Source organism: Phacochoerus africanus, chromosome 8 (assembly GCF_016906955.1).
Source record: "Phacochoerus africanus isolate WHEZ1 chromosome 8, ROS_Pafr_v1, whole genome shotgun sequence".
Classification (NCBI taxonomy): domain Eukaryota; kingdom Metazoa; phylum Chordata; class Mammalia; order Artiodactyla; family Suidae; genus Phacochoerus; species Phacochoerus africanus.
In genome coordinates this window covers 160,211,420-160,230,566 of record NC_062551.1, presented here as the reverse complement: position 1 = coordinate 160,230,566, position 19,147 = coordinate 160,211,420, and the positions used below count along the sequence as shown (strand labels likewise).

Sequence of the window (19,147 nt, the reverse complement as noted above, 5' to 3'; positions counted from 1 at the left end):
GATTTCAAACATTCTACCAAGCGAATCACTGTTGCAGCTCAGTACTCCCATACCTCAATCTACTTATTATGCAAAGGTCACGCCCCACTTCCAACCCTTATAAAATTAGACAAAATTGAAAAATAGAAAAACACAGGAAGAAAAACCTAAATATACTTGACAAATTCTGCAAGTTCAAACCAGGAAATTTTTTCTTTCCTCATTATGTGAGCAGAAGAGTGTTTTCAGTCCTACTGCAGCAAGTCAAAAATCAGTCACATGAAAAAGAAGCCCCCTCCTCCAACCCGTCCTCAGAGGCATTCCATACAAGGTCACCATCAACTCAGCTCATTTCTGACAGTAGATCTAACAAAAACAGAAAACGCGGCATTGTATCACAGACCAAAATCCCACACCCTAATGTGCATGTCTGCATTCAATCCTTTCTGCTTTGCTGTTCATTCCTGTTACTGACAGTATCTGTTCAGAAGATCAAGTGTGAACACAGGAAAACAGGGTTGCAGGAAGGCAGTGAGCTGACTTAGCACAGCCAAGACACAAGACTGGGAGAGAAAAAGAAGGAAGCCCACTTAGTGAAAAAAGACTGCAAAGGACTGTCACCTCTAACCAGCAAATAAAGTCTATTGTTTGGGTAAAATGCAGGAAGCTGAGAAAGTACAAATTTCTCTTCATGATTTTGGGTGTGGGAGGGGTGGGGAGCGGTGGTGATGTCTTCAAACATCCTGAAGATTATTCCCAACTAAATAAAATATGGGAATATTTAGGGATTGATTTATCTTAGTCCGAGATCAATTAAATTTTCAATCTACTTTTATCCAGTAAGATTGTACTCTCATAATAACTTCTTTTATTATCAAAACCAAGTACTATAACATGTATTACTAAATAGAAATCTTTAAGAATAGTAAAACGAATAGTTATACTTTCTATAAAAAATATTATGAATGAAAATCTGACCTATAAATCAGACTGAAAATCAAATAATTTTCTCATTCAATTATCATTTTGGAGATGCTAAATTGTTATTCTGTGGTATTCCACTGACTGTTAGCCTCCACAGCTGTCCTTCTCATTGCAGGCCAGCAGATATATCTAAACACACATTTACATAACAATGTTTGGCCACACTCCTTACGTTCTCCTCTCTTTCAAACAAAAGGTACATTTTTTCTAAAAGTGATGGATATACATCCAATACATGATTGTTCAAGCATTCTGTTTATTATCAGTAATTTTACAACTTAATTCTTTGCAAGATTCTGTGTGGTTAGATGTAGTTTCCTAAGGTGCCCATCAATATATGTGGATAAGACAGACATAATATACATCTCAAAGACAGGTGTGTAAGCATTTTGCCCAAAACGCTGCTCAGCTGGGATATCAGGAAAAGCTACTGCCTTCAGCTTACTAACTTTGAGAATAGGGAAATGATCCTACACACCTTCCGTCTGAGACTCTCTCTCTGGTCCTACTCACCCCCCAGATGATGGCACATCCTGAAGAATCCACAAACACCCAAGCCAGAAAGAAAGGCCAGAGAGATAGCTCCCTCATGTTAAAAAAATGACTCTTCTGATTCCGAGAACCTAGTATTTACCTGAACAAGCAAGAAAAGCAAAGCCCAAGCTAAACTTCCAGTATATTTTTCTAAACAATCCTGAAATTTATAAAAATCCTTTGGGGTACATTTAACCCTAAAAGTGTTCTTATTATTAAATAGCTTTGGCTGTAAATAAGTCTGACAAGCAAACACAGAAAAGTATGCCTCTTTTATTTATTTATTTATTTTTTTGTCTTTTTGCCATTTTAGGGCTGCATCCACAGCACATGGAGGTTCCCAGGCTAGGGGTCTAATCGGAGCTGTAGCTGCCGGCCTACACCAGATCCACAGCAACGCGGGATCCGAGCTGCATCTGCAACCTACACCACAGCTCACGGCAATGCCAGATCCTTAACCCACTGAGCAAGGGCAGGGATCGAACCCACAACCTCATGGTTCCAAGTCGGATTCGTTAACCACTGCGCCACAATGGGAACTCCAAAAGTACGCCATTATTATGTTGTCTTCAGCACCTGGGTCTTATGGACAACAAGAAAAATGGGACTAAAAACTGGAGACCTAGATTCTAATCTAGCTCTGCCATGAAATAACTTTTCTGACTCTCATTAAGTCACATGACTGTTCAGGCTTCAATATCAGTTTTTACTACGCAGATGCTAATATCTCTACCTAAGGTCTTAAGATATGCAAGGTGAAATGTATATCATGTAATTTAAAAAAAAAAAAAGCAGGCTTTAAGCCTATGCTATGGTTTTGCTTTACTCAATATTACCATTACTCAGAATTTTAAATAATATTGATGGAGTAATCTTTAAATTTGCTAAAAGGAATTATGGGGTACAAAAAGTCTATAAAACATTAATCTTGTCTAAATAACTCAAAATAACCACCTTCTACATTTAGAAACTCATTACATGGTTTTCAAAACATAAGACTCAGAGTAAAACAGGCCAGAATTCAAATACTGGCTCCATCACAGGTCATCTTTGTTGAATCACTGAGCAACAGCTATTTGTTGTGGCTGACCCACCCCTCTCCTAGGAATCAGCGATCCATCTTTTAAGGGACTGCTTCTCTTTCTCTATTATCTTCCTACCCTTATAGTTCAAGTGGAAGATGCCACCTTTTTACAGACTCAACCTCTCTGAGCAGTAACTGGCCAGGGATAAGCTCCTGATCAAAACTTAACCAGCATAGTTCCCGACTTCATAATTATGGGATTACCTCAAAACTGGGCCCAGGACCAAAGCTAAGGCAGTTGAAATCTTTATCTAGGATGCCTTTATTTGGAATTAATGGAAACATCATTATTACCACTATCATGGCTACTACTACTACTACTACTGACAATAATTATTATAGAAACCAGCACTTATTAAGTGTTTACTACATGATAGGTATTATGTGATAAGTACTTTACATGGATTGTCTCATTCATTCTTAAGAAAAACCATTCTTATGAAATGATGAAAAAAGACAAACATGCATCTAGGTATTGTTGCCATTTGTTGTCAGTCTAAAGAATAATACAATTTTACACAAAGACGCTGAGGTGAAATGCGGGGAAGAGAGAGGCTTTTTTTTTCTTTTTTTTCTGGCTATGCCCATGGCATATAAAAGTTGCTGGGCCAGAGATCAACCTCACACCACAGCAGCTGCAGTGACAACACCAGAATCTTAACCTACTGTACCACAAGAGAACACCAGGTAGGGCTTAAGCCCTGGCTCTTATCACCCTCTATGATAGCTACTTTTATGTATTAACTTGTCTAGGCCATGGTACCCAGATATTTGGTCAAACACCAGTCTGGATGCTGCTGTGGAGGTATTCAGGTAAAATTAACATTTAAATCAGTAAATGTTAATTTGAGTAAAGTAGATACTCTCTATCGTGTGGCGGGCCTCATTCAAGTTTAAGGCCTTAAGAGAAAAAAACTAAGGGTTCCCCCAAGAAAGAGGCAATTCTATTTCCAGACTGTCTTCAGACTTGAGCTCATCAACTCTGGCCTGAATATCCAAGACTATCAGCCTATTCTACAGATTTTAGAGTCGCCAGCTCCACAAGCACATGAGCCAATTCCTCAAAGCAAACTGAAGACAATATCTACCTCACATATCATATGTGAGGATTGTTGTGAGGAGTGAAAAAGAAAATACACAATGGAACCAAATATATCCTTATGCAACTTTAAGACCTACCTATTGGTTTAACATACAAATACTGAATTCTACTACATACCTGCACTGCTACACTTTAGGGATACAAAAAACAATAAGACAGGAACTTGCCAGTAAGCATATGTGAGGGGTTGGGCAGAAAAACTAAAAGGATAATTACAATTCAGTGTACTGTGTGCTATCACAGGTAAGTACTCGGTGCTCTGGAAACACAGAAGATGGGTACCTACTTCCCTGGAGAGGGTCAGAATAGGCTTCTTTGGGATCAGTGAAGGCACGATCATAACTGCAAAAAAAAAGCTGTGCAGACTAAGTGGTATGTTATCATATGGTATTTCAAAAGAAATTATTCCAGCCTGAGAATGCTTTGTGAAGGAGATGAGACTTCGGGTAAGCCTTAAAGAAAAGAAGGAATGTTGGGTAGAAAAATGGCACATCAAATGCAAGGAGCTTATGCAAGAAAACAAAGAGCATGTCAGCAAAATGGCGACTAAGAGGTAAGCCAGGAAGAAAACTTCCCAAATTTGATAAAATACACAAATCTACAACCCAGGAAGCTAAATAAATTCCAAGCAGGAAAACTCAAAGAAACCCACACTGAGACAATCATAATCAAATTGTTGAAAGATAACGACAGAATCTCGAAAGCAGTAAGAAAAGACTGCTCATGCACGAGGGATCAGCAAAATGGTTATCAGTGGATTTCTCAGTAGAAATTCTGAAGGCCAGAAGCAGTAGGATGACATATTTTAAATGCTGAAAGTAAAAAACAACAACAACAAAAAAACCTGTCAACTGAAAATACTCTATCTGGCAAAACTGTCCTTCAAAAATGAGGGAGAAATTAAGATATTCCCAGATAAACAAAAACTGGAGATTTTATTACCATTAGACCTGTGCTATAAGAAATGCTAAAGAGAGTCCTTCAGGTTGAAATGAAAGGAGGCTACTAGACCATAACTTAAAGCCATATGAAGATATCCAGTGAAGACAGATGCACAGAAAAAAACAAAAATCAGTATTGTCGTAATTTTAGTTTACAACACCCCTTTATATTTTCAGTAAGATTTAAAAGACAAATGCATGAAAATAGTAATAAATCTATATTAGTTGATACATATGGATGAAGACATAATTTATGACATCAACAACATAAGGTGGAAATAATAGGGTTACAGGAGTAGAATTTTGTATACAAATTATATTAAGTTGATATCAAGTTCAATTAAATCATTTAGTTAGGAATGATAATGTTTTGGAGATGAAGAGTGGTGACAGCTGCATAACAGTGTAAATACACCTATACCACTGATCTCCATGCTTAAAAATGGTCAACTTTATGCTATGTATATTTCACCATGACAAAAAATTAATAAAAAAGAAAAAAGAAACCAGAGGGGTGAGAAAATTCTAGATAGTAGACTAATTTTATCTAAGATGGAGGGGTTATATGTGACGAAATAAAGCTTGAATGGTAGATAAGGGTAAGATTATAAAAGAACTTCAGTACTAGGTAAAGACATATAGATTTTTAATATACAGGCAATGGGAGTCCCTAAAGATTTCTGAGCTGTGCTTTTTTGAACTCTGAATGGCATTTTTAACAACACAGCTCTGCTTTCTCTGCTAGCTTCTGCTTTGTGGGAGAAGAGAGGAAGCAGAAGCTCCTGTTACTGAGAAAGCTGATGACAACTGTTAAAAAGACAATAGAACACTCGGACTCTGCTTATCTTGAGAACTGTCAAAAGTCTTGAGCTAGATTACAGTAACAACTATAGACAGTTGATGAGAAATTCCTGGCTTGTAATTTAAACCAGTCTGAAAATTAGATGGTCTTTCACTCTAAGAATTCATATTTAGTTGATAAAAACTTAAGTCAAAGTTTGTAAGTAGACATTGATTTGTATCTTAAGTTTTTAATTTCTCTAAAAGTTGCCTTAAATATATAATTACTGTATGACTATGTATTATTTCATTCTTTTAACTGTTATTGAATATCTACCATATGCCAAAGAAGATTAAATTTGGGCCCCTACTTATTGTTTTCTGGGAAAATGAGCATAGCCACTAAGCATAAAATTGTAAGATTAACTGCTATAAAAGTTTAAGTGCATTTGGTCCTATGGGAATAACCAAACTTCTGAGTTCTAAGAGGCTGGCTGTTTTAATGAGTCTTATTTTTGAAAAATAAGTCAGAATACCTTCATGGGCACAAATTGTTGAAAGGAAAGCCTAAATGGAATCAGGAAAAACAGTCTGTGTGGTATTGCTCACCTGACTACCACCCTGTCAGTGGCAGGATCCAAAATCATACGGTTCATTTTTTTTAAAGGAGAAATATTTACGCAGTATCCCTTGTGATTTCTCCTTTTTGATTTCTTATTTTGTTTATTTGGGGAACAGTATGGAGGTACCTTAGAAATCTATACATAGAACTACCATATGACCCAGCCATCCTACTCTTGGGCATATATCCAGACAAAACTTTCCTTAAAAAAGACACATGCATCCGCATGTTCGTTGCAGCTCTATTCACAACAGTCAAGACATGGAAACAACCGAATGTCCATTAACAGACGACTGGACTAGGAAGATGTGGTACATATACATAATGGAATACTACTCAGCCATAAAAAAGAACAAAATAATGCCATTTGCAGCAACATGGATGGAACTAGAGTCTCCAATACTGAGTGAAGTCAGTCAGAAAGAGAAAGACAAATACCACATGATATCACTTATATCTGGTATCTAATATACAGCACAAATAAACCTTTCCACAGAAAAGAAAATCATGGACTTGGAAAATAGACTTGTGGTAGCCCGGGGGGAGGGGGAGGGAGTGAGAGGGATTGGGAGCTTAGGGTTAATAGATACAAACTATTGATTTTGGAATGGATTAACAATGAGATCCTGCTGTGTTGCACTGAGAACTATGTCTAGATACTTACAACGCAGCATGACAATGGGAGAAAAAATTATGTATACATGTATGTGTAACTGGGTCCCCGTGCTGTACAGTGGGAAAAAACAAGTGTGTTGGGGGAAATAACAATAAAAAATAAATTAAAAAAAAGTAAACAAGAAATAAAAGTATTTTGCAAACCCCTAATAATTAGTTTATTCTACTTATCTCGTAGGAAAAAAAGAGATGAAGAAGCTGACAGGAAAGAAATGTAAAACCAAGATTTAGTTTTCTTAATTTAAAAAAGGGGAACAAAATTGATGGGGAGGACTCATTTATATTACCTCTAGAAACACTTCAGGACAGTGCCCAGCACACAGTAAGTACTTAACAAATGTCAGCTATCATCATCATCATCCAGTCTACTAATGTAAAAGTATAACACTTAATGGCTTTTTGGAAAGACGTGATCAAATGTCCAGAGTGATGGCAGTTAGCACATAAATATGTTGGTAAAGACTAAATCCTCAGGAGCTGAAATTTCTTGGTAGATATTTTTGGTTCCCAAAGACAAAGTGAAACACACCCTTAATAACTTTTGCTTGCTTGCTTGCTTATTTATTTATCTATTTATTTATTTATTTTTAGGGCCTTACCTGCAGCATATGGAAGTTCCCAGACTATGGGTTGAATCGGAGCTACAGCTGCCAGTGTACGCCACAGCCACAGCAACACCAGGTCCCAGTCGTGGCTGTGACCTATGCCTGCAGCTCACAATGGCAGGCATATGCTGGATCCTTAACCCACTGAGTGAGGCCAGGAATTGAACCCACATCCTCATGGATACCAGTCAGGTTCTTAACCCACTGAGCCACAATGGGAACTCCCAACTACTGCTCTCTTAAAAGAGGTAAGAGCCCCTTAATAAGCTACCAGTCCCACAAAATAATGCAAAGCAAGTTAAAATGTATTTTTATAGAAACCAATTGATTCAGACCAGAGTGATCCATTAGAAATATAAAGTAAGCCACATATATAATATTAAATGATCTATATATTAAAAAGTAAAAAGAAACAAGTGAAATTTATTTTAATAAATTTAATCCAAGGTACCCAAAATATTCATATTCTTCTTCTGAAATTCAGTATATGATACTAACAGCACATCTTAATTTGGATCAATTATTTCAAGTGCTTATACCCACGTGTAGCTAGTGGCTACTGCATTAGCACAGACTCAGACTTGAGCAAGGAGGGTTTCAAATAAGGGAAGTCTCTCTAAGCAGAGGTCTTAAATGATGAACCATGTACTTCAGGTGAAAATGAATTAAGCTGCCTCCTTATTACCAGAAAATATGCATGCTACAACCTACAGCTTATTCGATCAGTAACACCACGGCTGAGGAAGTCACGATTGAGATTTTCTAGCATCAGTACACTACAGGGCCAGGAACAGATCAGGTTGGATTTCACAAGCAAAAGAATTCCAGATCTCATAGTGTAAGCAATGCTCTCTCCAGAGCTAAGGGTTTCTCACAGTATTTGAATCGAACTAAACCAAAAACATATTTAAAAAAAAAATCAAACCATATGCTAACATTGCCATAAATATTTTCTAAATAAACAGTTCTTAAATATGATTGAGATAGAGATCTATATATTTAGGAACACAGTTCCAATCTCCAACTAGTGAAGAAAGCATTCATGCAAGCTAATAACTCCAACCAATGTCTGCTGAGCCCCTTGCAGTGAATGCTATGCTCTGAGTGCTGAGCTAGGTTTGTGGAATGATTATGATTACCAATATGCATTGAGAATTTACCATGTTTATAGTTTCAGGTACTATACTAGGCATTTTAGATGGTAATATTCATATTTCCATTTTATGGATGAAGAAACTGAGGCAAAGACAGTTAAGGAATTTGTCTAAGTCACGAGGAGTCAAACCAGACAATCTGGTTAGAATGTTCATGGTCTGAAATAAATATCATAGCCTAATTAGAAATAAGGAGACAGCTGGTGCTATCACACAATGCTCAGAGGCTAATGGGGAAAGAAATGTAATTCAGAACTGTCAGCGTTCTGAGAGAAGGAGATTGAGTGCTTTCTGAGCTAAGGTGGATACCAAGGAAAGTTTCTTAAAAAAGACTTGCCCATTCCTCATCTGAAAAATCAGGATAAAACTGCTTACCCTTCAGCTATGCTGCAAAAATTGAATAAGAAAATTTATAAAAAAACAAACATAGCACAATGCCTAATCACTATTATTGTAATCAGCTATCCTGTTTACTGGCCCAAGACCAGAATGACACACTGGTCTGACAGGACGTAGCTTTTACTTCCTGATATTAGTGCTAAAAGGACAGAGACAGGAAGGAAGGAGAAGCTGGTAGACGATAAATAAATATTTTAACTCCAGCCTCAGCATAAACTACCACCAGCACACTATCTAAGTGACTGAAGCAATTTCTCAATACATTTCGCCTTTCCACTGCCAAGAACTTCTCTATTTACTTTCAGAGTAAGGGTTCTTAAAAATGAGCCTGCAAGAGTCTAGGAACTCCTGAAATAAATGCAAAATGGTGTACATGGATGCATACATTCTTTTTTTTCTGGAGGCAAAGTCTAATAGCCTTCAACAGATTCTCACAGGAAATCCTTGACACAAGAACAGGTTGGCAAAATATGAAAAATCAGTCCAGGAACCTTTGTGTCCCTATGAGGATTAAAAACTCTTTTGTCTATTAAATCTTCTTCTATAGCCTTCAAAATAAGCTATTACTCAGAGACCTTTTGCTTTATTTCAACATTTAGTGATGGTTTCTAGTCTACTATAAACTTTGCAGGAATTAATCTGGGAAACATTCTAATATTTATAACATATTTTGATTTATTCATTCAACCAACTAACCTATACTGAAATTTTGTGGTGTCAGGCACTGTGTGCATTAATTTCCAGACATATCCAACAGGGTAAGACATGGTCCCTGCCCTGAAAGAGTACAAATTTGAAAAAAAAAAAAAAACACATTTAAAAAAAATCATGCTAAAATATGGTGAGTACTATGATAAAAGAATTATGTCTCTAAGTAGAAAGTAAAAAACAACTACCAATCAAGGTTTTAGGGACAGTTTGATAAAGATGATATTTAAGCTGGGCCTTAAAGCATGAATAAAAGTTTATAAGGTAAAAGGCATGCTTAGGCAAAAGGGAACAATAGGATCAGAGGCACAGAAGAATAAAAATTGGCAGCGTGCTGAGATGAGAGGTAATAAGCCCACCCATCATATGGCTTGAGAAGAGGAATGAAATTCAAATGGTAGATTGGAGCATTATGCTGAAAACTGATAAAGTATACAAGAGCAAACACACAGTGACTGTTCTAGGAGCTTTAGAGTACCGTAGTGGGAGATGATTCTACTTTATTGTGGGAGGTGTCTGAGTCAAAAGAATGTTAAGGATGCCAAGAGAACATGACAAAGGAAAAGACTTTATGCCATACTCAGAAAAGTGAGCGAAGTCCAGTTGGGGACGGGGAGTCCCTAAGGAATCTCAATTTTATTTTATATATCAGTTGGAGAAAGGATGGTCTCAAGGAATGAAGAAAAAATTCAAAGCAGACAGTCAATTAGGAGGTTACAACAGCGATCCAGGTAAGAGGTAAAAGCTAAAACTAAGAAAAAGCAGAAAGGACAGACAGTTCAACATTATTGAAAAAATAATTTTCTCTGTAATCTATTATACAAGCCATATATATACACACACACACATATATATATATACATACATACATACATATATATATATACACACACACACACACACACGCTACATCTGTTATGTAAGCTAAGCAGCAGGGATTTAACAGTGAAGAAGCAAACAGCCCCTATGATTAAGAAGTACATATTTCAGTGACATATCCAAATAAAGCAGACAACCATAATAAAGGATGGTAAATGCTATGACAAGTGTAAACTTAAAAACTGGAGTTCCCTGGTGGCTCAGTGAGTTAGGGATCCAGCATTGTTGCTGTGGCTCAGGCTGCTGCTGGAGTGCAGGTTTGAGCTTTGGTCCCAGAACTTCTGCATGTCATAGGCATGGCCAAAAAAAAAAAAAAGTCACAATATAATATAGACTCTTTTTTCCTTTAGGGCTGCACTCACGACACATGGAGGTTCCCAGGCTAGAGATCCAATTGGAGCTATAGTCGCCGGTCCACGCCAGGGCCAGAGAAATGTGGGATCCCAGCTGTATATGCAACCTACACCACAATTCATGGCAATGCCGGATCCTTAACTCACTGAGCAAGGCCAGGGATCGAACCCTCATCTTCAAGGATGCTAGGTGGGTTTGTTAACTGCTGAGCCACTACAGGAACTCCAAGATAGACTCTTAAAGTTACAAATATCATATCTCAAGTTATATATCTCAAGTTAAAAATATCATACCAATTTAATCTGATAGATTATAATTTAAATCCCTATATAGCAAATGTTGAGGGAATCTCATAAAAATTTGAAGAAACTTGGAGTTCCCTGGTGGCTGGCTGGGTTAAGGAACCTGGTGGTGTCAATGCTGTGGCTCTGGTTGCTGCTGTGGTGAGGATTTGATTTCTGGTCTGGAATCTTGGCATGCCTCAGACACAGCCAAAAAAAATTAAAGAAAAAAATGACAAAAAGCCATTCTGCCTCATGTTCTTAAGGTCTTATACTTTCAACTAGACTAGAAACTTTGGTGAATAAGATATGAAAACATCTTATTTTCCAACAGACAACAAAGAACATTCTCTACCCAAACAACTCTTAAGGTTGTAACATAGCTTTTTATATTTTCACTGATTTTCAGTGCTCAAAATGTTATTCTAAGAAATATTCTTTTCTTTATTGTGCTTTTCTGTATTTTTCAATTTTTATGAGTATTATAACCATAACTAAGGGGGAAAAATGAATCTCGGAAAGCACCATATTCAGTACATATTCATCACAATTCCATATTCTGCATGTTATTTATTTGCAGATTTGGTTCCTGGACTAAAATTAGATATCTTATCTGAAAGGCAAATGAATTAAAAAAATCTGTTTAAATTATTTTTTTCCTGTTTTGTGTCATACACATCACATCCTGATATATTAATAAAAGATTTAAAGGCTAAAAGGTAGTACCATGGCACAGAAAATATTGTGTTCACAACAGCAAAGCCAAGGTTTATAATGTAATATCTTAAAGACTTGGTGGTAGTGACCTAACACAGCCATTTAAAAAGTGAATTTTAAAAACCATAATTTTAGCATAGGTAGATAAGTCTTACTATGACATTACTGAAGTTGACAGATGATAGGAAGTTCACCTACACTGTCGATCTCGCCTAAAATAAAAGCCTAGGGAAAATATTTTCACAAGTGTCAAATCAAGTATTATACATTTATAAAATGTGACTACAACGTAAAACTTAAGGTTTTACGGCACTATGATTTTCTGAATTAAAAAAGATAGTCATAAAATATGAGATATGTTCTGTTTTATGTAGTTAGCAACAATTCACTATATTAAGACGGACACCAGTATAATTTAATATTATGGTAACTAAAAGTGAAAGACCAGTTGATCAAAATGTAACTAATATTACAAATCCTTATACTAGCAAGAACATTTTAAGTGCAATGCTCTATTTCCTATTAAAACTCAGTACAAAAAACACTTCATATGTTAAATAACTACTGTTGAAATCAAGCAAGCCCTAGAAGACTGGGATATGTGTCTGTTTTCATAGGCTTGAGAGATACAAATGATGAGTATTTTCAAATCTAGGTACAATTCAATGCACATTTATCATAAGGCAAGCAAACATGTTAGTGGACCATCTATAAACCAAATGAAAATGAAGTCTATGACCTATTATAGACTGAGTAATCACGTTTACTTCTATTATGAACCAAAGTAGAAATGTTCTAAATCTTTTTTTTGTTTTTTTTTTAATTTCCCCAATACATTATTTTTTTTTCTACTGTACAGCATGGTTGGTGACAGTTACACATACATGCATACGTTCTTTTTTCTCACATTATCATGCTCCATCATAAGTGACTAGACATAGTTCCCTGTGCTACACAGCAGGTTCTCATTGCTAATCCATTCCAAAGGCAACAGTATGCATCTATTAACCCCAAGCTCCCCATCCACCCCACTGCCTCCCCTTCCCCCCGGGCAACCACAAGTCCATAATTTTCTTTTCTGTGGAAAGGTTCATTTGTGCCATATATTAGATTTCAGATATAAGTGATATCATATGGTATTTGTCTTTCTCTTTCAGACTTACTTCACTCAATATGAGAGTCTCTAGTTCCATCCATGTTGCCGCAAATGGCATTATTTTGTTCCTTTTATAGCTGAGTAGTATTCCGTTGTGTATATACACCACATCTTACTAATCCAATCATCTGTCAACAGCCATTTGGGTTGTTTCTAAATCTTAATGAGAAGCTGACATACATAAAAGAAAAATGCAGAACTAGAATTTATACAACCACGTTTGGGTGCCAGCCAGCACTTCTGCTGACTTGACGTATGACTCTGAATTTGACTTTTTTCCCCCATAAGTAAAAAAGAACTTGAATTACATAATCTTCAAGTGTTTGTTTTTGTTTGTTTTTTACTTTCTAGAATTCCAATATTAGAAGCTTTATGTCATAGGCAAAGGCTAATTTTTGAGCTAGAAATGAGATTTTGGTAAAACTCAGTAGACTGCAGATGGAAGTTCCCAGGCTAGGGGCTGAATCAGAGCTACAGCTGCTGGCTTACATCACAGCCACAGTAACGCCAGATCTGAGCCACGTCCACGTCTGTGACCTACACCACGGCTCACGGCCACACCGGATCCTTAACCCACTGAGCAAGGCCAGGGATCAAACCCGCATCCTCATGGATCCAAAGGGAACTCTCAACAATGACATTTTAAAAGGTGCCCACACTCATATATCTGAAGAAAACTATAATTCAAAAAGATACATGTACCCCTATGTTCACAGCAGCACTATTCACAATAGCCAAGACATGGAATGAACCTAAATATCCATCTACAGATGAAGGGATAAAGAAATACAATGGAGTATTACTCAGCCATAAAAAGAATGAAATACTGCCATTTGCAGCAGAAGGACCTAGACATTATCCTACTAAGTAAATCAGAAAGAGAAAAACAAATACTATATGTTATCATATATGTGGAATCTAAAATATGACACAAATTAACTTATTTGAAAAACAGAAACAAATTCACATAGAGAACAGATCTGTGATTGTCAGGGGGGAAGTGGTGGAGAAGGATGGACTGGGAATTTGGGATTAGCAGATATAAACTATTATACGTAGAACAGATAAACAACAAGGTCCTATTGCATAGCACAGGGAACTATATTCAACAGCCAGTGACAAAACATAATGGAAAAGAGTATGAAAAAGAATATGTTTACATGATCTGAATCACTCCTCTGCATAGCAGAAACTAACACAACACTGTAAATCAATTATACTTCAATAAAATAAACTTTTAAAAAGGTGCCTAAGACTAAGTTTATTAAATGTCAAGACATACTATTCAAATAGGTAGATGATACTAAGAGTAAACACTGAAATTACTGTGGATTTGAAGCTATACTGTCTTCTGTAGACATTTGTCCCCAGAATTCATTCCTCCTCTGGCCAAATTTTCATGTGGGGACAACCCCTTCCTCTATGTGGTCTTGGTGGCAAATTACTGCCCCTCCCCACCACTCCCAGGACAGAATTCATGACAAATTAGCAAACTGTACATCCCAGGCCTTGTTTCAGAAGTAGGTATGACCCTAAACCAGTCCAATCAGATTGAATCTTACAGCTTCTGCAGGAACTGCTAGAAGAGAGGCACTCCACTAAATTTGAAATAATAAGTATATGAGACTAAGATGTATAATAACCTGACAACATTATAGGAAAGTCTGTCTGAGAATGGAACAATCCAGTGGAAGTAGAAATAAGAAATGGAGCAAGAGAATTGTATCATCTGAGCCTCTGTACAAAGCTATACCTTGAGCCATCCCTACCCTCTCAGAGGTTTTAGTTTCACAACTGAATAAATTCACTCTCACCTAAGTTAGCCTGGGTTGAGTTCTTTCTTGCAACTTAAAAAAATTCATAACTTAGTTTCTCTACAAAAATCTCAATGTAGTTTCATGGATGAGGAAAGATTATTCCCAAGTTCTTGCCATATAACCAGATAAATCATTTAATCTCCTATGTCTTAATATCATTAATAAAATAAGTTAGCCATTATCTGCTTTAAAGTGTTCTGAAGGTTCAAAAAGTTTGTATAAGTAAAATGATATTTAAATTCAATGCCCCAGTAAATGGAAAAATAGTTTTGCTTTTTTTTTTTTGATCCTGCTTGCAGCATGTGGAATTTCCCAGGCCTGAGACTGAACCTGAACCATAGCAGCGACAAGACCAAATCCTTAACTGCTAGGGCACCAGGGAACTCCACAGTTTCACTTTCTAACATGTAATTTTAGGAGGTCATTTTTACAATGAATATTATTATAAAATTTCTAGGGAACAAAGGAGTTAGGAAATACCAATAGTATCTGCTCTATTTAGATTCAAATCTAACTGTAAGCAAGTTTGTTCCACACAGCAGATGTGTGTAAAAAAGAAGATTCAACTCCAAATAAAACAGTACAGAGATCAAATATTAGTTCTACTGCTGACAGGTTTTGTATAACTTTATGTAAAATAACCTTTTTAAGCATCTTAACTCCACACCTGTAAAATAGGAACAATAATATCTCAAGTCATTAGCACTAACAGTTAATGAAAGTTCTCGGCCTGGTGCCTGCATTCTTTCCATAAAATGTATTAAGTAATAATGTTTTCCTAATATGTTATTCAAACACCTAAAGTTGGAAGAAAACTGTATTTCATTCATTCCAAGATACATATATTTTACTTACCAAAATCAAATAGTACCATATAGCTGATGAAAGGACAATATTTGTTTGGCAGGGATTTTTCTTTTTTTCATGCTACACAAGAAAATAATATATCCTGCAATTAAAGGTTGCCTTAGATTTAATAAGGCATACCAACTCCCATTTGAAGAACCATCATATTTAATCAAATAAAGTAGTATTTACCAAGATACACATGAGAAAGAGAAAAGAATATGTGTGTGTATTTACATAGTCAGGTGTGATCTTACGTTACATACCTCTGTAGGTCAACTATTTCATTGTTAAGGGTATCTAGCTCCTTAATAGCAGAGAAATCTGCAGCAGAACTTGATCCTACGATGTTCTAAAAACAGAAAAGTTCACAATTATACCATTATTACTATAAAACTGTATACAGCAAAGCATGACAAATGTTTAAAAGCAATATATGGATACATATTTTATGGTATTACAAACACTCAATTCATTTAAGAAAGCCATATCTAGTACAATTTTACACACACACACACACACAGAGTTATATACTAAGACATTTTCCCTTAAATTCTCTAAAAGCTGTTGTTCTCTAATATGTACCACAACTTCTGATCCCAATGTCTTCATCGCTTGATCTAAGCCTGTCTAGAATGTTGCAGTAAAGCAGACATCAGATTTATAAACTAATTCTTCCACTGAAGCCCACATTTCTTGGGGAGGTGAGTGGTGATTTATTTGTAGTTGTATCATCTGGTACAGCATAAGCATGCACATTTTTGTTGGAATCACGGAATTATAATGGTGGTTGATTTTACTTAATTCAACAAATATTTAACTTTTGTTAAATACTTTTAGTGTACACTCTACTTAAAGTAAAACCGTTTGGTCAGCATGGTCCATAGTAAATGCCAGTATCACCATATACGAAACTGCCTTCATATGACATCTCTTACATACGGTTTTCTTTCAATAATGAAGGTGTCAAAACTGGCCTCTGAAAGGTATCTACATTTAGAAAACCTAACTGGGTTTATTCTGGGCTCTGATATTTCACTAGATACATAAACTTCACTGCAAAATAGAGAACTCATCTCTGCCCTTCCCATTTTAAAAATTAAATGAAATACTGCATATGAGGTCACTCTGCAAACATTATGATATTTTCTAAGTATAAGCTATTATTATTATTAACTTCCTCAATAGAACATATTCTTAAAAAGATGGGTGACTTGCTTCCACACTGGCTCAGTCTCCTTTGTGAATTTTTTTTTTTAATGGCCACAGCCACGGTATACAACAGTTCCTGGGCCAGGGATTGAATCTAAGCCACAGCAGTGACCTATGCCGTAGCTGTGGCAACACCACATCCTTTAACCCATTGTAGTGCCCTGGGGATCGAAAGCATGCCTCCACAGTGACCCAGCCACTGCAATCAGATTCTTAACCCACCGCACCACAGCAGGAACTCCCTGTGAACCACTTTTGATGCCTTATATAGCTGCCTGAGGTCAGGGCCAAAAGACAACTGCTCCCTCAAACACGTGGCCTACACCCAATGCTACAACCAGGTTGACAAGTAACAGAATTATCATTAGGAAATGTTAAAACTGAGGCCTGAACATGTAAAACTAAGATATTTTGAGGACCTTATTAACAGAATATAAATTATATTGCTGTGAACTTAATATATGTAACCAACTTGCACAACAGAGGAAGAAACCTAAAAGTTCACAGTATCTCATCTGCTCCTGTCTATGCAATGGTTTACAATCTACTAAATACTTTCAAATCCATTAGTCAAGTCTCAAAACCAATCTGAAAACTGGGCTGTATGTAGAGAAGATATTATCATTCACCCTATTTTATTTATTTATTTATCTTTGTCTTTTTAGGGCCGCACCTGTGGCATATGGAGGTTCCTAGGCTAGGGGTTGAATCGGAGCTGTAGCTACCGGCCTACACCACGGCCACAGCAACACCAGATCTGAGCCATGTCTGTGACCTACACCACAGCTCATGGCAACGCTGGATCCTTAATCCACTGAGCGAGGCTGGGGATTGAACCTGCGTCCTCATGGATGCTAGTCAGATTCGTTTTCACTGAGCCACGAAGGGAACTTCATTAGCCCCATTTTAGAGCTAAGGAAACATATTAAATGACTTAAAGTTGAGCCAAGCTAACAAGTGATACTGATCAGGAAACTTCTAATTAAATTCAAGCACTACCTCACATTATGCCCCTTGGCACCTGCATATTAAGATTATTTAGATAAATGAAGCCCCCATTACCCTAAAAGCCAACTTGATAAACAGACACATCAACAAAATTTAGTAAATAATTCTATATTTCTTTATGCTACACTGCATAATAGCCCTCATGGGTTTTTTTTCCTTTTTTTTTTTTCTTTTTGGCTATGCCTGTGGCATGTGGAAGTTTCCGGACCAGGGATCAAACCCACGCCACAGCAGTGACCCAATCCATAGCAGTGGCAATGCTGGATCTTTAACCCACTATGCCACCAGGGAACTCCTGTTTTGTTTTGTTTTGACTTCAATACCAAAACTCATCTATTAGGATTCAATTAATGCTAGTCTCCATTTCATATTAACTGTAGATTTATACCAAATATACTTCTTACTGTTTTACCATGTTTCACTGATACACAGACCCTTAATCATTCTAAATTAGGTTGGAAATTTTAAAATGGATTTCTGAATGTTACAAGCATTCACTAGGATTTTAATTCTGTCCAAACCTGACTTATGAGCTAAGTCAGGCCAGACAATTGAAAAGGTGAACAAAATGAAAAAGCAGCACTTAGTCTCACTTCTATCACCAAGGGTAACTTAACATCACCTAAATGCTACTGAGAAATTTGCTATCAGAGGTGCAAGCAAACCAAGAAACTCATGACTTCCACACCTCTTCTGTCACTAACTCAAAAAAAGTGACTCTCATTTGACAGTCTTTCACTATTAAAAATATCATCAAATAAGAAGAGTGAGACAAATAAGTTTAACTTCAAACAAGTTATAAGGTGATACCACAGATGATTCAGAATGAAGACTAGTGTACTTAGTATAGATTGTGTCTCTCTTCAATTGCTGACATAAAAATTAATCTCCCATTCTAAAGCAATAAAATGGCATGCAATCAGGAAGCATGGAAAAAGCTCAGCTAACAGTATATAAGGTATAAAAAGGGCATCTGAAGAAAAAAGTATCGTGCCCCCTTCTTGCAAAATATTTTTCTCACTGTTTTGTGCATTACATGAAAGTTCCACTTTGGTGATTTTAAGTGGATCAGAGTGCCTAAGGAAGGCAAGTTAAAATGCACACAAGGACCAAGTGACAGACATGTGACAAAAGCATGCTGTTTAGATATTTTCTCTGCATCAACTTTGCTGAACAGAAAACCCTTTAATTTCAAAATGTATCTTGTAAACCAAAAACTGTAATGCTAAAAAAGGCATAAAGTAAAGCTCTAACCTTGAGAGAGTAGGGTTAAGAAACTGACAGTACAAGAAAGGCGAAAAGCAGAGGGC

The 19,147-nt window shown here is 36.5% G+C and overlaps 1 protein-coding gene across 4 annotated transcripts in view; it reads right to left on the bottom strand.

The window, feature by feature from the left end:
• Positions 1 to 19,147, bottom strand: part of EPS15 (epidermal growth factor receptor pathway substrate 15) — a 140,660-nt gene that overhangs the window by 58,324 nt on the left and 63,189 nt on the right. For all 4 annotated transcript variants that reach the window (XM_047789128.1, XM_047789130.1, XM_047789132.1 and 1 more), the window contains exon 12: positions 15,884 to 15,969. In XM_047789128.1, the coding sequence (XP_047645084.1) occupies positions 15,884 to 15,969 (86 nt within the window). The remainder of the gene's footprint in view (positions 1 to 15,883; positions 15,970 to 19,147) is intronic.